The sequence below is a fragment of the Pistacia vera genome, unplaced genomic scaffold (assembly GCF_008641045.1).
Source record: "Pistacia vera cultivar Batoury unplaced genomic scaffold, PisVer_v2 Contig212, whole genome shotgun sequence".
Taxonomy (NCBI): Eukaryota; Viridiplantae; Streptophyta; class Magnoliopsida; order Sapindales; family Anacardiaceae; genus Pistacia; species Pistacia vera.
The window spans coordinates 202,752-221,942 of NW_022196016.1; the positions used below are offsets into that span (position 1 = coordinate 202,752).

The 19,191-nt window shown below is 31.2% G+C and overlaps 1 protein-coding gene across 2 annotated transcripts; it reads left to right on the top strand.

Annotated features, from left to right (window-relative positions):
* LOC116129648 (uncharacterized protein Cbei_0202) lies at positions 1-6,025 on the top strand. 2 transcript variants are annotated; one of them, XM_031415381.1, is made up of 14 exons: positions 1-367; positions 513-575; positions 1,517-1,918; positions 2,436-2,507; positions 2,827-2,952; positions 3,062-3,274; positions 3,526-3,573; positions 3,763-3,918; positions 4,287-4,448; positions 4,594-4,687; positions 4,767-4,885; positions 4,989-5,033; positions 5,264-5,583; positions 5,684-6,025. In XM_031415381.1, exons 1-13 carry the CDS (start codon positions 23-25, stop codon positions 5,495-5,497), a joined length of 2,079 nt encoding a protein of 692 aa, XP_031271241.1. In that variant the 5' UTR covers positions 1-22; the 3' UTR covers positions 5,498-5,583; positions 5,684-6,025. The 2 variants fall into 2 exon arrangements, with proteins under 2 accessions (XP_031271241.1, XP_031271240.1); XM_031415380.1 differs by having other exon boundaries at positions 5,714-6,025.
* Positions 6,026-19,191: the final 13,166 nt, after the last annotated feature.

The following is a 19,191-nucleotide window of genomic DNA, read 5'->3' on the forward strand; positions in this document are numbered from 1 at the left end:
CACTTCAGTTAAACAACTAGCCATGTCCCTTCTTCTTCCATCGAAGTCTCTCGCTTTCACTCTCCACTCTTCAACCTCCGAATTCAAACTCCATTATCCCACCCCCAGACAGCCCCACTCTCGCAGCCAAACCCTCCCTCCAACGCCAATCCTCTGCGCCAAGAGAACCGGCAAACAGAGATACCCTTCAGAGAAAAAAAAGCTCAAGTTCAAACACAAACAAGTCCTCACTGATGTGAAGAACAAGTTCGAAGGCTTTTGGAGGCTCTCAAAACTCGGCGTTTTGGTGAATAAAGACCCGGGAAAGGACTTTCTCGGCATCTCCGATGGGTTGCTTGAGCAAATTGCTAAAGTTCTCGAGTTTCCGGTGAGTTTTGGATGAGAAAGTTTGGTTTTTTTGGTTCAATTTTGTGATGAAGTTTGAATTTTTAGTTCAATTTTGTGTTGAAGTTTGAATTTTTAGTTCAATTTTGTGATAAAGTTCGGTTTTTTATTGTTGTTTGTTGTGGTAGGTTGCTTCTATGCTGCCGCGGGAGGCGTTTTCGGTTGTACGGAAATCGTTTGATGCGAGGAAGGTTTGTGAAATTGTTACTTTAGAGTTTAAAATGAGAGTGTTTGGATTGTTTTATGGTGTGTTTGGGAGTTTTGCACTGTGAAAAGCACTTCTTTTTCTAATTTTTAGTCCGAACTCGGTTGAAGTGTGTAGCATTAGTCGCTTTGAAGGAGTATCAATTTGGCTGAAACAAACAGAAGTGCTTCATTGAAAGCAGTTGATAGGCGCTTTTTTGAGAAGCTTTTTGTAGTGATTTTGCTAAAAGGGCTTTTGGGCTAAAGCACTTTCTTTGAAAGCACTTCCAGCATTTGAATCATTTGACCACTTAATGAATTGAAGTAGTAAATAGATAGGATATGACTTTGGTAGGTGATTGATTGAATGCTATTAATCTATAAGATAATTTTGAGAAATAGATTTGGCCATTGAGATTGTGTTGAAGCATGATGAATTCTAAGCTGTTCAACACTTAATATTTCTTAGGCTAAATTTAATTGTGAAAACTTCAAATTTGGATTCTGGAATTCTGTCAAACTTGAATTCAATATATTAGAATTTCTTAAGATTGAAATTCTATTTTTTGGATCCCACTCAAAAATTACTTGGAATGGATTTTTTCTTTTTTTTTTTTTTTTTTCTTTTTTTTTAAGATTTTAGGAGAAACTACTTGAATAGAATCACATATATATGCTCTAATCTTACTTGAATGTAGAAGCTTAAAGTTTCCTTTTTCGAGCTTCAAGGACTGAATGATGAACTAGTTGCATCATTTTGATAAATCATGCCTATTAAGCTTGTTAGTATGTTCATATGGTGAATGTTCAAAACTCTATAATGCTTTTTTTTTATTTTTTGGTTTTCAATTTGTTGTCAATTTTTCTTGATAGCAGAAGCAAGAACACGATAACAAATAGAGTTTCTGTGATATATAAATGATACAAATTTGACTTACTGATGTTCCAGGTTTTAAAGGAACCAAAGTTTGTATACACTGTGGACATGGATGTCAGCAAACTTTTAGATCTAGAGCCTCGTACTTGGGACTTCATTTCTCGGTTGGAGCCGAAGGTTGGGGTTGTAGAACATATGCCTCGTGAAAGAGCTTCCGGTGACTTGATTAGCATAATACATGACTGTAAAAAAATCTCTGAGGAATCATGTAAGTACCCAACAACCAGAAAACCCAATGTCGCTGTTGTGGGTAGTGGCCCATCCGGCTTGTTTGCTAGTCTTGTTCTTGCAGAACTTGGTGCAGATGTCACCTTAATTGAAAGAGGTCAACCAGTTGAACAGAGGGGGCGCGACATTGGTGCTTTGGTAGTTCGTCGGATTTTAGAATTGGAGAGCAATTTTTGCTTTGGGGAGGTTATATCTTGATTCTTTTAGTACTTTTGTGCTAATTTCTGCTGTGGCATTACTCAAGTTTCTTTACTATTATTTTATAATGAATTGTTCATGAATTTCTTATCAATTGAATGTTTGACCAATTGATCTGAAGGATAACTGTTTCTTTTTCTTTTTATAAAAGACTTATACCTTTCTACAGGGCTATCTATATCATATATAACTTAGCTCTTGGTTTTCTTGGCTAAAATTGAGTGATGTTTAAATTGTCAATGACATCCATTTGGAGACTAATGGAAATATATCATTAAATCTGGTTTTCCTTTTTCATTTACATTCCCACTCCCTCCCCACTCTTTGAATTCTAGGCTGTTTGAATGTTTAAGAGGCAGTGAGACTGCATGTGCATGTGTAAAACCAAAGTTATGGACTTTTTGCCATGTGTTCCACACTAAATTAAATATGATTTTTTTTTTTCTTATTATAACACAGCAAATATTTTGGTTGCCAAATTATATTAAGGACTTATCCATGGCAGGGTGGTGCAGGTACCTGGAGTGATGGAAAGCTGGTAACTAGAATTGGAAGAAACAGTGAAAGTGTTTTGGCAGTCAGTACTATTTCTCTATCTTTGTTATTCTGTACCTCTTATATGTACTTAGATTTGCATTATTAAGTGCTTTTTTGGGTTTTACACTTGTGTCATTGACTCATTGCTATATATCTCTAAGTTTGGAGATACATTTTGTTGTCCTGAAAAGGCTTTTTAATGTTTGTAAATTTTAGATGTCTGTGGTGGAAGCCACTTTATGTCTCCTTATTTTAACCATGCGCTATTGCACTAACAGAGTCTTTACCTTTTTTTTTTTTTTTTTTTTTAACCATTGGTTATCTATGGTATATGTTGACTTAAAGTAATTTTCTCTTAGGTTATGAACACTTTAGTTCACTTTGGAGCTCCAGAAAAAATACTGGTTGATGGAAAGCCCCATTTGGGAACGGATAAGTTGATTCCATTACTTCGCAACTTTCGCCAACATTTACAAAGACTGGGTGTGAGTTGCATCTTTGAATTAAAAACTTATGCACATGTTAGCATTGATTTTCCATCCATATTGCATGTTTCCATATTTTGCATCTTATGTTTATTGTTCAATGTATTAGGTTACTATCAAGTTTGGAACAAGGGTAGATGATCTAATCATAGAGGATGAAAGTGTTGTGGGGGTCAAGGTTTCTGACGCAAAAGATGTATCTAGGTTAGATTTCCAGAAATTGAGTTATGATGCAGTTGTCTTGGCTGTTGGGCATTCTGCACGTGATATGTATCAAATGCTTCTTTCTCATAATATAGACCTGCTCCCGAAAGATTTTGCTGTAAGTTCCTATACATACTTTTTTCTCTATGTTGATTAATAAAAAAAACATTTATCATGTTTATATACCTCTCATTCTTTTAGGAATCTTGTTTTTTATTATTTTTTATCGAATGCCCATTTGCCTTCGTTTGTCAGTCATTTTGTAGCTAAAACTATTTTTTAAAGAAAATTAATAAGAGGTGTGTCATGTTACAAATGCTTTATCTTTTGAGCTTATCACTATTTATAACAACTTATTTGTCTAAACAGGTTGGTTTGCGGGTTGAGCATCCTCAGCAACTAATAAACAGTATACAGGTCAGCTGTGTTCATTTCTTTTTGTTTAACTCATAAATGAATGCCCCAACGAATGGCTCAACTCTTTAAATTGTTAAAACACTTCTTTATATATGAAGCTATTGTCTTGTGGGTTTTGTTATCATCCTATTCTGTGAAGTGCATCACTAATTGAATCATTTGCCTTTTTAAATTTTTATAAATGTGTAGTATTCCAGATTGGCTGCTGAGGTCCGCAATGGACGTGGGAAAGTACCAGTTGCAGATTACAAAGTTGTTAAGTATGTTAGTGGTGAGGACATGGACATCAATGTCAGGCCTATGAGTCGTAGTTGCTATTCCTTCTGCATGTGTCCAGGTGGACAGGTCTGCTTCTATTTTGTTAACCTTGAAATATGTAGTTTGCTTCTGGTTATAGTTTATGAATGCATGTTTTCATGAATATTTAGTCTTTTTACAGATGGATTTTCTGGACTTCCAAACAAATTTGCATGCATTAGAAATTCCTTGGCTTTCCCGTTAACTATTTTCATAAAGGTTGTTTTGGAATTAGTTGCAATGAGAGGTTAATCATCCGAATATAGTTGAATTAGCACAAGTTGGAAATGGCTTCTGAATATAGTTGGATAGACTAGGCTAAATTCTTGCAGAAATAGTCAAGAAATCATCTAAAGCAATGAGAAACTTTTCGTAAATATATTTTGCTCACGTAGTCACTAAAATCTTGATTTCAGGTTGTTCTTACAAGTACTAATCCATCAGAACTATGTATCAATGGCATGTCATTTTCTCGTCGTTCATCCAGATGGGCAAATGCAGCACTTGTTGTCACTGTCTCAGCAAAGGATTTTGAGGCATATAACTTCCATGGACCTCTTGCTGGGGTTGAATTTCAGGTAATTTTTCTCAGCAAATATTAATAATAATTTCTTCTCAAGCAGAGGGTGGATCCTTGCCAATGTACAAAAATATATAAAATAATGGTTCAAGATCTGTCACACTCAGCAAATATTAATATTGATTCTTCTATTTATTATTTAGCGAGAATTTGAGCAAAGAGCAGCTATGATGGGAGGGGGAAACTTTGTGGTTCCCGTGCAGAGAGTTATGGATTTTTTAGAGAACAAGTTACCAGGTAGATTCTTTTTTTCTCTCATTCCAGAGTCATTTTAATTCCAAATCTTCATCTATATTGACTCTCCTTGTTTTGTCAGGCACATCTCTGCCACCATCAAGCTATCGGCTAGGAGTGAAGGCATCGAATCTCCATGAGCTGTTTCCTGCTCATATCACGGATGCATTGAAGCAATCGATCTCAATGTTTGACAAAGAGGTCCTAAATTTTTCTTGTTCATTAACTCCTTATATTTATGATAATTGTCTAAAATTATCAACTCGTAAACTTTATACTTCTGTTGAAATTTGGAAATTTTCAGTTACCAGGATTTATCTCTGAGGCTGCTCTTCTTCATGGCGTAGAGGTATCCCATTGGTTTCTTTTTTTTTTTTTTTTTTTTAAGTAATTTAGTAAGTATGCATTTCACATTTGAAAGGAATTAATTTTTGCATACTTTCTGGGTATTGCGCCCCATTTTAGCTCCAATGATATTTGTTAGCGAATGATATTAAGACAATTTAGGATAGATATTTTATAGTTTCTTTATAGCAGTCCATTATCAACAATTTCAGCTAAATTCATTCTTTCTTTCAGACTAGGACCAGTTCGCCTGTTCAGATTCCCCGCAGTAACAACACCTACGAGAGCACGTCCATAAAAGGACTCTACCCAGTTGGTGAAGGAGCAGGCTATGCCGGTGGGATCGTAAGTGCAGCAGTGGATGGCATGTATGCTGGTTTTGCTGCTGCAAAAAATTTCGATCTGTTTCTCGGTGACATAGAATCAGTTTTGGGGAAAGCTCAGGGCGCTGGATTCGTAAAGTACTAAAAGATGTCCCAAACAAATACAAATTCATCTGCTTTTGGTTCCACCAAACAAACGAATTGTTGATAATGTGGTCAACAAAAACTTGAGTGAGTATACTTCATCAGTTCATTCTTGTCCTGGAACTTATGGATAAGTCGCCATTTACAAAAGTTTAACTTAAAGCCGTACTCTCATTCTTATCGGCAGCTTAAAATGATTTTCTGGGTTTCATTACAGTTGGAAGAGTCACAAGTTAAACCTCTACCAGCAAATAATGCATACAGGAGCGAAATAAAAAACGACACCTTTCGATGGCTGCCAGAGTTTGTGATTCTGTTTTCGTGATAACTATGAACAAATGCAGACGAAGCAAATCCTAGCATTGTTTGTGCAAGAGGATGTAGTGAATTCTTGAAGCAAGAGCTAGAGTTTTAGCTCGTAAACTACATACTTGCTCAGAAGTGCTTATTTTTTTGTAGTTTATACATTGTAATCTGAGAATCATTTTTTGAGATAAGATTTTGATTGAAGTTGAGACATGTAGCAGTCTGAATATTGTGCTAATATTTGATAATCAACTTTAAAAAAAAAAAAATAATAATAATAATAATAATAATAATAATAAAGGTTTTATAATTGAATTAAAAAAAAATTAATCAGAATTTCCTGACGTTAAATCAAAATATAGATTAATATTTGCAACTTTATTGTTAAAAAGAAATAAATCTTGCTTCCTTCTGTGTAGAATTTGACCCTTTCAAAACTTCTGTAATTTTTGAGTTTTCATGTTTTATATTGCAGGAAGGCTTTACATAATAAATTAAGATTTTTTTTTATTTTATATATATATAAGGGTTATATTAAGGAGTAGTGTTATTTAAGCCCCATTTAAACTAATTATGCAATTTTGTTATTAAGAAAATAATTTTTAAAGTAATATCTCTTTAGAATTTTAATTTTGCTTCCATTTATGTAATATTTAACCCTTTCAAAACTCCTGTAATGTAATTTTTTAGGTTTCAGGTTTTATATTGCAGGAAGGCTTTATATATGACATTAAGACAGTTTTTCTTTTAAATTTTTTTCAAGGTTTTATTGAGTTTGAGTTTTTTTTAATATGCATTTTGATATTTATTCTCTTGTTCGTAAATAGTAAGCCATTAAAGCTTACATTATTTTAAATTTATATATAGTTATCAAATTACCCTTCTATCATTTATTTTAGCGTCTAATATTTAACGAAGATTTTTATTATTTCAGAAACCCGGAAAGATTATTGTTATTTAATCAAATTTCGGGGTTTAATATCATTAATTTTTTATTTTATCTTAAGTAAATTTGAATATAGGGTTCGTAAGTTATTCCATTCTACAAAGTTTAATCAATTTACAAGATCAAATAATATTTTATACTTTCAACAGAATCCAAGTTCAAATGAATTTTTTTAATTTATTGTTATTTAAAAAATGTATAATAAGAAACTGATCCTTTTGTCCTAAAGGAGACCAAGTTTGAGATTCAGAGAACTTGTCTTTTGCCATATATACTGACACTACCAGAGTAGAAGATTTCATGTTATCCTTAAGGTATCCTATGTCAACCAAATTCCACTGTCCATTTTCCTGCTAACCAAACAAAAATCAGAGTCGGTGCTACATACATTTTATAAAAATATAAACATTCATATGGAATAATATATTGTTTTTCTCTGATGCAAACCTTCGTATTGGAAGAACATGCAGACCTTTGGATCAAATATATTAAGTTCTTGATATAACTCCCACAACCCCTCATTTATTGGTATAAATATATCAATTTCACAACAATCCAGTGGTTATACATGTCATATCCCACATCCCTAGTGAGCGGGTCAGTAATTTAATTTATAAAATCAGTAAATGTAAAAATAAATATATATAAGAGTAAGCTCTAAAATCAAACTGGCATGTTTGTTTATAACCTTTTTTTTTTTTTTTTTCTTACACTCTACTTATAAGTTACTTTGATTACGTATATTACTATATTACCCATCATATAAAATAATGTAGTGTATTTTTTTAATCATTTTAATAATAAAAACGCGTAAACTACTTATCAGTCATTTATAAGTATTTTAATCAAACACGTAATTACTTAAATTTTAAATGTTTATAAACTCAAATTATCTTATATAAACACTAACTGCTTATAAGCTAATTTTGATAAGCTCGACCAAACAGGCTCTATGTCTCGGCCAAAAAAAATGCCCACATTAGAAAAATGGAAAAGGAATGGCATATGCATGGCTTGATTACCATGATTGTGTTTCATATTCTAGCACATGAGTGCCCATCATTTGGTCTTCAAAGAATTTATTATCAAATGAAGACTGCTTGCTAGTTGTATTTACTTTATTCTTTTAATCTTCAAGCACACTTCATTTTATTGGTCAAAGTTACAAGGAAAAAAAACAAACAAACATGTTTAAGCAAGGTGTGTTTGACAATATTTTGTGTCTCCTCACATTAGTAGCACTTCTGCCAAAAGCACTTTTTAAGGCAATGCAAAATTGCAATATATATGTGTTTATATAATTTAAACTTTCATTCTTTTCTACAAACGTCTTTTTCTGTTTTTTTTCTTAATTCAGACTTATAATATGAGAAATTTGATTGAAATTAACTTTTGGTATAATCCTGTCACTAAATGACATATTCGAATTTTATAATTATTTAAAACCCTTTTTTTTTTTTCTTTGGTTAAGTTCTATGGAGTGCTTGAGTTTATATATATATTGAGTTAACCAAACACTAGAAAAAACAACAAAAAAAGTGCTTTTTGTTTTACTGTTTGAAAACAATTTCTAACAACACCACAACCAAAAGCATCCCAAATGCACCTAATTTCTACATACTTAATTTCCATAATGTAATTTAAAGACTTTGGATCTTGATTCTTTTGACTATGTAAAATGAGCTAGGTGAAATGATGGCAACTAATTTGACAAGAAGTCAAGAAGCACTTTTGGAATAAAATGACTCTTTACCAACCACATGGCCCTTGCAAACTAAAAGTTGGGTCTACATAGTAGTTGTCTTCCAAACAATCTTTAAATTAATTGTTTCTATTTTCTAACAAACCTCATTATAAATTTGAGAAAGGCTGTTCCTACATCAAAATTCCTTTTTCATTTATTGCATTTTAATCCATCAATGGTGAAAAACCCTTTTGGACCCCATTTGCTAATCGTCAAATGATGAATTTTATTGAATTTACCAAAGTAACCTTATCATCTCGTTCATTTTAGTGTGAACAGATTTTGACATATAAATTTTTTCTTTTTTATGACCAAGGGTGTCCGGGTCAGCTTATGTGCAATTCAATTAATCCCCCAAGACCTTGGAACTACCAATCGGGTAAAAGCTCTAGTAGCTCAAACTCACCTCTTCAATAATACACCCAATAATCTCTATCAAACCACTCGGTCATTTAGAGATAGTTAATTTATTTTACCTATAATTATGTTCATAAAAAGATGAAACTGATTGAATTTCTTTCGTAACTTTTTTCGAACTTACGAAAGTAACTTGATAATAAAAAAATGTAATCATATAATCATAATCCTGATTATAAAAGCAATACTAAAGCAAAAAAAACTAAAAACCCAAGTAGGGCCTAAAGAGAGGGGACAAAAAGACCATAAAATTAAGGTGAAAACTACGCAACATATGATATGTCTAAATCATGTCATGTGGCAACAATTTGGAGGAAACTCTAGGAACCATTTCTTGCCTCCACCTTTGAGGATGACTAAACTTGAAATTTTGGAACCATCTTGTATGAAATTCAATGCACCAATTTGGGTCCACTTAATAGGAATTTATGGAGTTTACAAATAGGATTTTTGTTCTTATTCTTCTACTTGAAGAAAAATCACGAGAGAAAGAGAAAGATTATCTCATTTTATTATATAAATATATAATTTTATATAGGATGTATGATCTCCGTATAGATAACAAAGATTGGTAACGTTGAATATAAGATTTATAATGAAAATCATTTGACCCAACACTTCCTCTCAAGGAAATCAAACCCTTGATCTAGCACTAATGTTAATTGTTAGGATTAAATATTTATTATTAGATCTTGTTGATGCTTGATTTTGACACTAACGACTCGCACGTGCAAAGTGTTAAATAACTCTTAGAAATTATACGTGAATAATTTATGAGAAGTATTTATGATGCAAATATTATATATGTTTGTAGAAACATAAATAATAGATTGACAAGAGAGATTTTTATAGTGGTTCGAATGCTTAAAGCGAATCTTACATCCACTATTATTTTATTATTCTCTCGCTATTTTTCTGATATTGCCTGTAAGGCGTACAAAGAATGGAGAAATGTTTTGTTTACAGAGAAAAAATAATAAAGCTCAAATGTTTGTCTAGCTCTCATATGCCCAACCAGCCCCTTTTTCACAAAGAAAGGTGTTCATTTGTACCTTTAAAGTCAATATAATGAGTGATTTTGCAAGCTGTCTTGACACGTGGGGACCACTCCTTAATCCTTATCTTAAAATATGATAGGATTGATATAAAATATCTCTTGGAGGCGGTTTGGGTTGTTGACAGCTAATGTCACCTTATCTCCAAGTGTTGGTTGAATTCTGATTAATGGTGCTGACATTAGTATGTATTTTTGGCACAACAGAACCCCCCCCCCCCCCCCCCCCCCCCCCCCCCCCCCCCCCAGTTTTTGGAGTGCATAATCGCACTTCAAAAACTCATGTCTTAGATCTGAATAACTGTTGCACTATAGGCTATAGTCTCGAACTAAAGAGATCGAACTATGCCTGGCATAATCAAGTGCTGAGAGCTAAGATTTCGATCTAAGAGCTTGGAGCGATCCGAAGCTAAGCACGATCTGAGAACTAACATAAAATGTCTAGTAGATGAATTCCTGGAGAGAGCTAACGTCAAAAGCCCAAATACACGGCTTAGAGGCCTTAAACGGACAAGTCAATTAAAAATAGCCATAACTTTTGATCCGGGAGGAATTTTGCAGCTCGTATGATATCCACAGAAAGCTCGTTCCAAGCTCTACATCGTGGAAATAGGGGAATCTAGTTAGGGCCATGTTCGAGGCTAAAATCCACTATTTCAATATGTTTTTGGGTTGTTTTGAGTTTTCTACACGTTTTTTTCTGACACTGGCAACTGGTTGCGACCTGAGAACTATGAACTGATCATGATCTGAAAGCTGAGAAAATGACCTGAGGCTATTTGCGACCTGAGAACTAAGAATTGATCGTGATCTGAGAGCTGAGAAAACGACCTGAGGCTATTTGCAATCTCTGAGCTAATCGCGATTTGAGAGCTAAGAGCTAATCACGATCTGATAGGGGCTCGACCTGAGAGCTTGAGGCGTGCGATCTGAACAATCAACAGTGTGCGGTCTCAAGCAAATGAGCAAGCTTATGAGCTCGATCAAAGAGCATAAAAAGCTTTGATCTGAGAACTCAAGAGCTCTTTGCGAATTGAGAGCTTAAAAGCTCTTTGCGATCTGTGAGCACGAGGAGTTCGATCAGAAAGCATAAAGCTTGATCTAATAATAGATGAAATTCGATCAGAAAGCACGAAGCTTGATCTGAGAACAGAAAAAGTTTGATCAGAAAGCGCGAAGCTTGATTTGAGAACACAAGAAGTTCGATTAGAAAGCGCAAAGCTTAATCTGAGAACTCGAGATCAGCGATCTAAGTGCTCGAAAGCACGATCTGAATGATTTGAATGCATGATCTCAATGATCTTGAATGTCCGATCTGAATGATCTAAGCATGCGATCTGCGATCTGACCACACAATCTGAGTGATTTGAGCGTATGATTTGGCCACGCTATCTGAGAACTCTAATGCGTACGATCTGCGATCTGGCCACACGATCTGAGAGTTCTGATGCTTGCAATCTGCGATCTGAAGGCTCTAATGCGTGCAATCTACGATCTGACCACGCAATCTGAGAGCTCTGATGTGTGCGATATGTGATCTAACCAAGCAATCTCGGAGCTCTGGTACGTGCGATCTGCGGTCTGGCCACTCTATCTAAGAGCTCTGATGCGTGCGATCTGCAATATGACCACGCGATCTGAGAGTTTTGATACTTGCGATCTGCGACCTGAGCACGCGATCTCATAGCTCTGATCTAGAACAGACTTCAGATTTTCACATCTGATAACGTGAAGATTTTGAGGCTTACTAGAAAAACATGGAGAGTTGATGTGAATCATGCCCTCTTTCTAGCGTCAAACTGTTGATGCTTGATTTTGACACCAATGACTCGCACGTGCAAAGTGCTAAGGAGCTCTTAGAAATTAGACGTGAATGATTCATAAGAAGTGTTTATGGTGCAAAGATTATATATGTTTGCAGAAACATAAATAATAGATTGACAAGAGATATTTTTATAGTGGTTCGAATGCTTAAAGCAAATCCTACATCTACTGTTATTTTATTATTCTCTAGCTATTTTTCTGATATTGCCTATAAGGCATACAAAGAATGAAGAAATGCTTTGTTTACAGAGAAAAAATATTAAAGCTCAAATGTTTGTCTAGCTCTCATATGTCCAACCAGCCCTTTTTTCACGAAGAGATGTGTCAGTTTATACCTTGGAAGTCAATGTAATGAATGCTTTTGCAAGCTATCTTAACACGTAGGGATCACTCTTTAATCCTTATCTTAAAATAAGATAAGATTGATATAAAATATCTCTTGAAGACGATTTGAGTTTTTGACAACTAATACTACCTTATTTCCAAGTGCTAGTTGAACTCTGATTAGTGGTTCTGACATTAGTGTGTATTTTTGGCACAATAGATCCAAAATTATAGCTATTAATAGAAATGTTTTTTTGAGTTCCATATTATTAATCTCATATTTTGTACTATTAGTCTACCAACATTATAATATAAGTAAAATAGATGTAATTTTCATATTTTTAAAGAATAAAGATTATATGGCAACACTTCATTTCTAGAGGTTGTCTCATAGAATAATTAATTTGGGAAAAATAAAAAACTTTATCCAATTTTAGTATTATTATTATTTTATGAATGAGGTGTGCATGTCAATTTGCGTGCACTTCGACTAATCCCTCAGAACTTTAAAATTAACAACTAGGTAAACCTGGTAGTGGTCACTCTTGTCAGTAATCGAGAAAAATTATATTCAAGATCTCTTGAGTAATACATCCGAGAGTCATTATCATCTTCTCCAACCACTCAGGGGTGGTTGAATCCAATTTTATTACTATTTCAATAATTCACCCACCTTCAATTAACAATTCAAAATCTGACCCATAATTGGACTCCTCTTTTACTAATTTAAAATACGATTTAAAACTTACAGATTTTTCAGTTAAAAATTGGCTATATCTTAAAGATTTATGCAATTATAATCCAAACAATAATTTCCATGTTTAGAATATTGTAAATATGTTTTTTTTTTACTTCATTTAATAATCGTATTTAAAATGAAAAAATTGTAAAATAATTATTGACAACGTATCACGATGCTAAAATGACATCTCGTGATTAACTTATGAGTAATACTATGTGCAGTAACCAATTTGTACTAATCCAAGTACTAACAGTTGAAATTTTGAAAATTTTTTTTGTTTGTTTTTGGGGGAACTGACATGACAATAAGAAAAATCTATCACGTCAGTTAGTACTTGAGTTGTATGGTTTTTTGTTAATGCACATAGCATTATTCTTAACTTATTACACGTATAATGGTAATGACATGACGTGTAGTGATTAACCGAATTTCACATACAAAGTGATAACAAAGAGCTTTATAAGTAATGTGATATTATCAAATATCATGATATAAATAATACATTACCTAGTACGATAGTTGTGGTCCAAAAAGTAACATCTAAAATTCAAAGTACAATAGGGTTAGCACATGCTTTTGTTTTAACCTAGATTAGATTAGATTAGATTAGATTAATTAATAGCTTTTAACTACTCTTTTAATCACTGGCTCAAGGGCTTCTAATCACTTTTTGTGGGTCCAAAAGTGAGCTTCAATAGCTGGAAATGGGCCTGCTAGCTTTCGGCCTAAAGCCGTGAAACTGCATAAAAGTGTACAAAGCCATCGATTCATAAAAGCAAAGGGTCAATTCTTAAGGACATTTTGGTAATTTTACCTGTAATTCATGGTAAATTTTAGAGACCCCCCAAGGTTTTAATTAATAAATTACAGCTCCCACCTAATTTCATAAACGGGTTAATTTTATCCACTCCCAAGAGATTGATAAGTCTCAAGTGCCCAAACAACATCTTCGAAAACTATTAATTATCTCTTTTGAATTATTAAAAACCTATGAAATTATCAAAATCTTCTCGTATATTACCAAAAACCCTTGTTAAAGTATAAAAACTCTTCTAATATAGGATACTTAATAGTTTTTTAAAATAGTTAGGACGTCTAATACCTATCGATGTCGTAAGGGGATAGGAAATCAGCAATTCTACATGTACAAAGTTATGATCCCAGCTAATGTTCTTTATGTAATGTCAACATTATATTAATTACATGAAAATAAATCTTTTATCTTATCAACCTCTAATTAATATCGAAATGAAACATAATCAAACATGTTGCTTGCTATAATGAAATATACCTTTGAAACTATCAAAACATAACTATCACTAAGTCTTTTAGTCAATTCTTAAAATTTATGGGACTAATGTTTAGTTTAAGAGGAGAAATAATTAAATAAAATGTGATGTTTGACTATATTTGATTTGTGATTTAAATACAATTTATTGTTTTTCAAAGTAAGAGATATAATTTTTTTTTTTTTTTAAATAAAGTTTGGTAAGACTAAATATCAAATGGGTTTTATAATTCATTACATTTGAAAACTTTATAATAAATTTATTCATTTTAAGATGGAAAATATTATTATGTTTATAGATGGGATATGATAGAGAAAATAATGAAATTTTATTAAAATTCTTAAATATAAAATATTAAAACTTGGAATGTACACATAGTGGTGGCTTCAATATCCAACACTAAAACATTCAACTTGGGCAACATTTTGACAACTCAAAACGTGCATATAAATTATAATAAGGTCAATTTATTTAAATATGTTTGATTAATTTAGAAGGGATCAAATAAAAATATGAAAATAATATTAATTTCAATATCCAATCATATGATTAAATAATAATCTAAACAAGTATTATTATTTAGAGGTTATTTGTTTCGAAACCACACAAATTAAAAAAAAAAAAAAAAATCCTAACTTCTGAAATGCACAAAAAAGGATCATAAAACAAACGTGATGGCTAAAGATAACACAAATTAAAGAATAAATATTCAACAAATTGAATAAAAGGGCAACATATAAATTAAATTGCCAATTTATTGTATTTATGATATTTAAATAAAAGGGTATTTTAGTCTTTACACAAAATTATATGTCTAAATTTTTTTTTTTTTTTTTTTTTTGTAATTTAAGAAGAAATAATAAAATTAATTGAAGTCAAAAGTTAGGAATTGAAGTGATAGACATGGAATGGTTGAAAAAATCAAATGAAATTCTTAAAAATAATGAATTCATAATTAATTCTTTAAAGTTCCTTAACCTTAGTTATAAACTCTATTTAAAACAAAGACAAAAATAAAATAAAATTGACTTGTATTACACGAAAATATATGATATTATTATAAGATCCAACCTTAAACGTTCTAATAATTTTATAGTAGGTTTCTTGTCTTATCTTTTGTTTTAATTCCATCATGAAGATTAGCATTTAATTACCAAAATGAATATTTTAGCTTTTTTCTTGTAATTACTTTTTCTTGGTATTCTTTTTTCTTAGAAAATTACCATTTTCAATCAATATTAATTTTGATGTTATTTTATAACTAATCAAACGATTATATTTAAAGTTTTAAAACAAAAATTCTATTAAGATTAAACGTTTACCACCCAAAATAAAAAAAAAAACTTCAGTAAAAATGCAACCTTATTTCCTTAAACGTTAGCTTCCGTCCACGGTTCAAGGTAACACAACCTCGGTCTCCGCCACATCAGAATGTTGACCCACCTAACCAATAAGTTCAAGAAATTAATTATTTTTTATAACTTACAAAGAATGATCATGTTAAAAAAAATTATTATAATATTTTTTTCACTCTTTTTTGTAGATATTATGTCCGTGAAATTTATAGATTAATTAAGAGTTGGCAAAAGAAGATAGAAACAAGAAAATTGCTTCCATACAAAGAAAAGAAAATTATGAATACCCTTCTATTGATATGGACAAATAATTGTGCTATGTTTTGTTCTGTTCTTTTGGGTCAACTTTGTATGCCTTCAATTTCATTTTGCTTAAACAATAATTTTCCTTAATTTTACAATGATGCTTGCTTTCACAATATTATTTCCAATTCCAAGTATTTCTTTTTCTTATTATTTTTTAGTTAAAACCTATTTTTCTTTTTCTTTTTTGAGAATCCATATGTCCCGACACTTACTTTGCAAGCCTGACTTTAAAATTAGAGTCCCCTCGAACCTTACAATTTTTGGGAAGTGGGAAAACTGGACCATATATATTACAAATCCCCAGCACTTGCTTTGTAAACTAGACTTTGAAATTAAAGCCTTTGTCGAACACCTACAATCTTTGAAAAGCAGGAAAACTAGACCATTTTATATTATGCTTTTTGGAAATAATAAGAATTTTCTTATCATTAAAAAGCCTTTAAACTTTAGACATTAAAATAAATATTGAAGACAATTATGTTAATATCTATTAAATAAAGGTAGAGAATTTATTTTATTTATGAAACCTCAAAGAATAAAATTCAAAAGATCGATTTTGTATTTGAAGTTAACGAAATTTTACAGAAACTATATCCTCCTAATTAATGAAATTTCTCTTTGTTAACCAAAAATAATTTTTTTTTTTTTTTTACCAATAATTTAATTCCAAGATTTTGGCCTCCAAAATGACAACGGTCCACGAATTTTAGCAGCATGGGATGGAGATCTAAAGGTAGTTATGCTTTTAATTATTTAGATGGAAACTTTAAATTTTTATGTTTTTCATTTTTGTGGAGACAACAGTTTTAGTAATCGAAAAGGTATATGAACAATAACACATTTAATTGGTTCCTTTTTTTTTTTTTTTTTTTTTCATTGTTTATATGTATATTTAAATTTATTATATTTTTAATCATTAATAAAGAAAAAAAAAGACCCCCATTTAATTTATTTTATCAAACTTAAAGCCCAAGCAAAAATGATGCAAATAATTAATCAAAAAATCTTCTTAAAGACTAATCTATATTAAGTCCAAAACTTCTAAATCATGAAATGTCATTATTCATTCAACATTTTTTTTTTTTTTTTTTGTTAACTAAGGTGTTTGGACTAGTTTTACATATACCTCAACTAATTATCGGAAGAAATTATCCCACAGGCCACAACAACCAATCCACACGACCTTCAGATAATTAAGAACAAATGTGCTTCAGGAATCTTAAATGTTACTATTCATTCATGCATTTTATCCTCAATTATTGATTTTTTTATTTCTTTTTCTCATATGAATTTATTTTATATTTTTTTTAGTTTTAAATTTGATCTACACGTTAAAATTTAGAATATATGTAATTAATTTTTAATATATATTATAAATTTTTGAGTACGTCTTGATATATTATAAAACCTTTTTTTTTATTATAACATTAAAAATATTTTCAAACACAATATTAATCACTTAAATTAAAAATCCCAATATATAAATTAATAAAGGCACTTATAACAAATCACTTTTCCCAAAATAAACAGTCAAACGCAGCCTTATTAAAGTTGGTGGCGCGAAACAACGTCTTTCTTTGACTCCTCTCTCAACTGAATAACCTTCTTCTAAATCGATTAATCCCTCTCAAAGCAAATCAACATCAAACCCAATCGGTTACCTCTCCCGCCGGAATCTCCCTGTCCGAGTCTCCGATCACCCTCCTCCGCTCCCTCGTCGCTCTCCGGCCAAGTCTCCTCCGTCTCCACTCACCCAGTTCGTAGTTCCGCCAGCTCTCGACGGAATTAAGGTCAGATTTTCCACTTAAAAATATTTTCTCACAGTTATATTATTTCTTAAATTTTAAAGGTTTTAATTATTGATTTTATTTTCACTTTCCTTGATAGTAGTGAAATATTAAAAAAAATATATATTTTATTGCTATTTCTGGCATAAAAATTAAAAAAGAAGGAAGCACCAGATTCAATGAACTGTCTCGCTTTGCAGTATTTTTCTGGGCAATTTCTGAGAGGGATTACATGAACAGTTTTTATCACGTAAAATGTTTGCAATTTCAGAGACAAAACCTGCAAAAAATCTGAATATTTCCATTTGTTTTTTTAATTAATTCTTAATAAAACCCATTTAATCTCCAGTTAAATCCAAACTTAGATCATATCTCATCTGGGTATCATCCAAAACAAAAAAAAAAAAATCCCAGTGGTCAAAACACAAAAAATAAAAAATCTAGTAATTTTTAATTAATTTTTTTTGTACTTTTTTCACTTATATTAATGTAAAATTTTTTCAGTTTATTTATTTCGGTTTCTAACAGTTTCCTCCTCAAGATTTGAAAAAAAATAACAAACACACCCAAGGGATTCAGATAGTAACAAGTACACCCAAAAAACTATATAAATAAATAATTAAATTACTTTTAAATAATTTGCATAAAAACAAATCACGTTATTTGGAGATTTTTCATTGCTTTTAGATTATATTAATCACAATCATTTGACTCATTAAACACATATTAATGAGATTTAATATGCAATAGAATCAGGCATGATTGATGTTTAAGTTTTTCATCATCACCTTCATTTAATTCCCTTTCATGAAAAAACGGGAGTGGGGTATGCCGTTCATGCTTTCATTCAATAATATTTTTTCATGTATATATTAAATTATTATTTTTATTAATGGTTGGTTTTATTTTTGGTAAACTCAGTAATTATCTTTCCCCCCTGAACACAAGACTTGACTATGTAAATGTTATGATAAGATTTTTCTAATTATGTGAGAAAAAGTCATTTTTATTCTTTTTTTTCGGAATCACTGTTTGTTGTAGTCGAAAAATGAATATAATACATGTCATAATATTTTATTTGTGTTTTCACGTAAGATTTTCTGTATTGTAGGAGAAAAAGTCATATTTTTCCGCATTGATCGGAATTAGGGTTTGTTTCAATTTGAAATGTATATATACTAAGATTTTCCCAATTTTGTGATAAAGTATTTTTTTTAGGGATTGTTTTAGTTTAAAAATGAATGTCTATATGTTATGACATTATAATTATGTTTTTATATAAAATCTGTTCAATTACAACAAAATCTTCGATAATTTGAACAAATATATCACGGTATCTATATAATATTTTCTTTAACAATTTTTTTTAAAATGGTTAAATTCAAAGGTAAAAAACGATTTAAATAAAACACATATTTCGTATCATTCTAATACGTTCTTCTTAGCTAACCTAAATTAAGAAGACTTAAAGAGATGAGAATATTTTTTTCTTACTTTTTTTTTTTTTAATCTCCATTGTTGACAGCAAAGACGACCACGGCACTCTCGTGACAGGGACAAAAGAGAAATACATACCAAATTAAATAAAAAAAAAAAGTCTC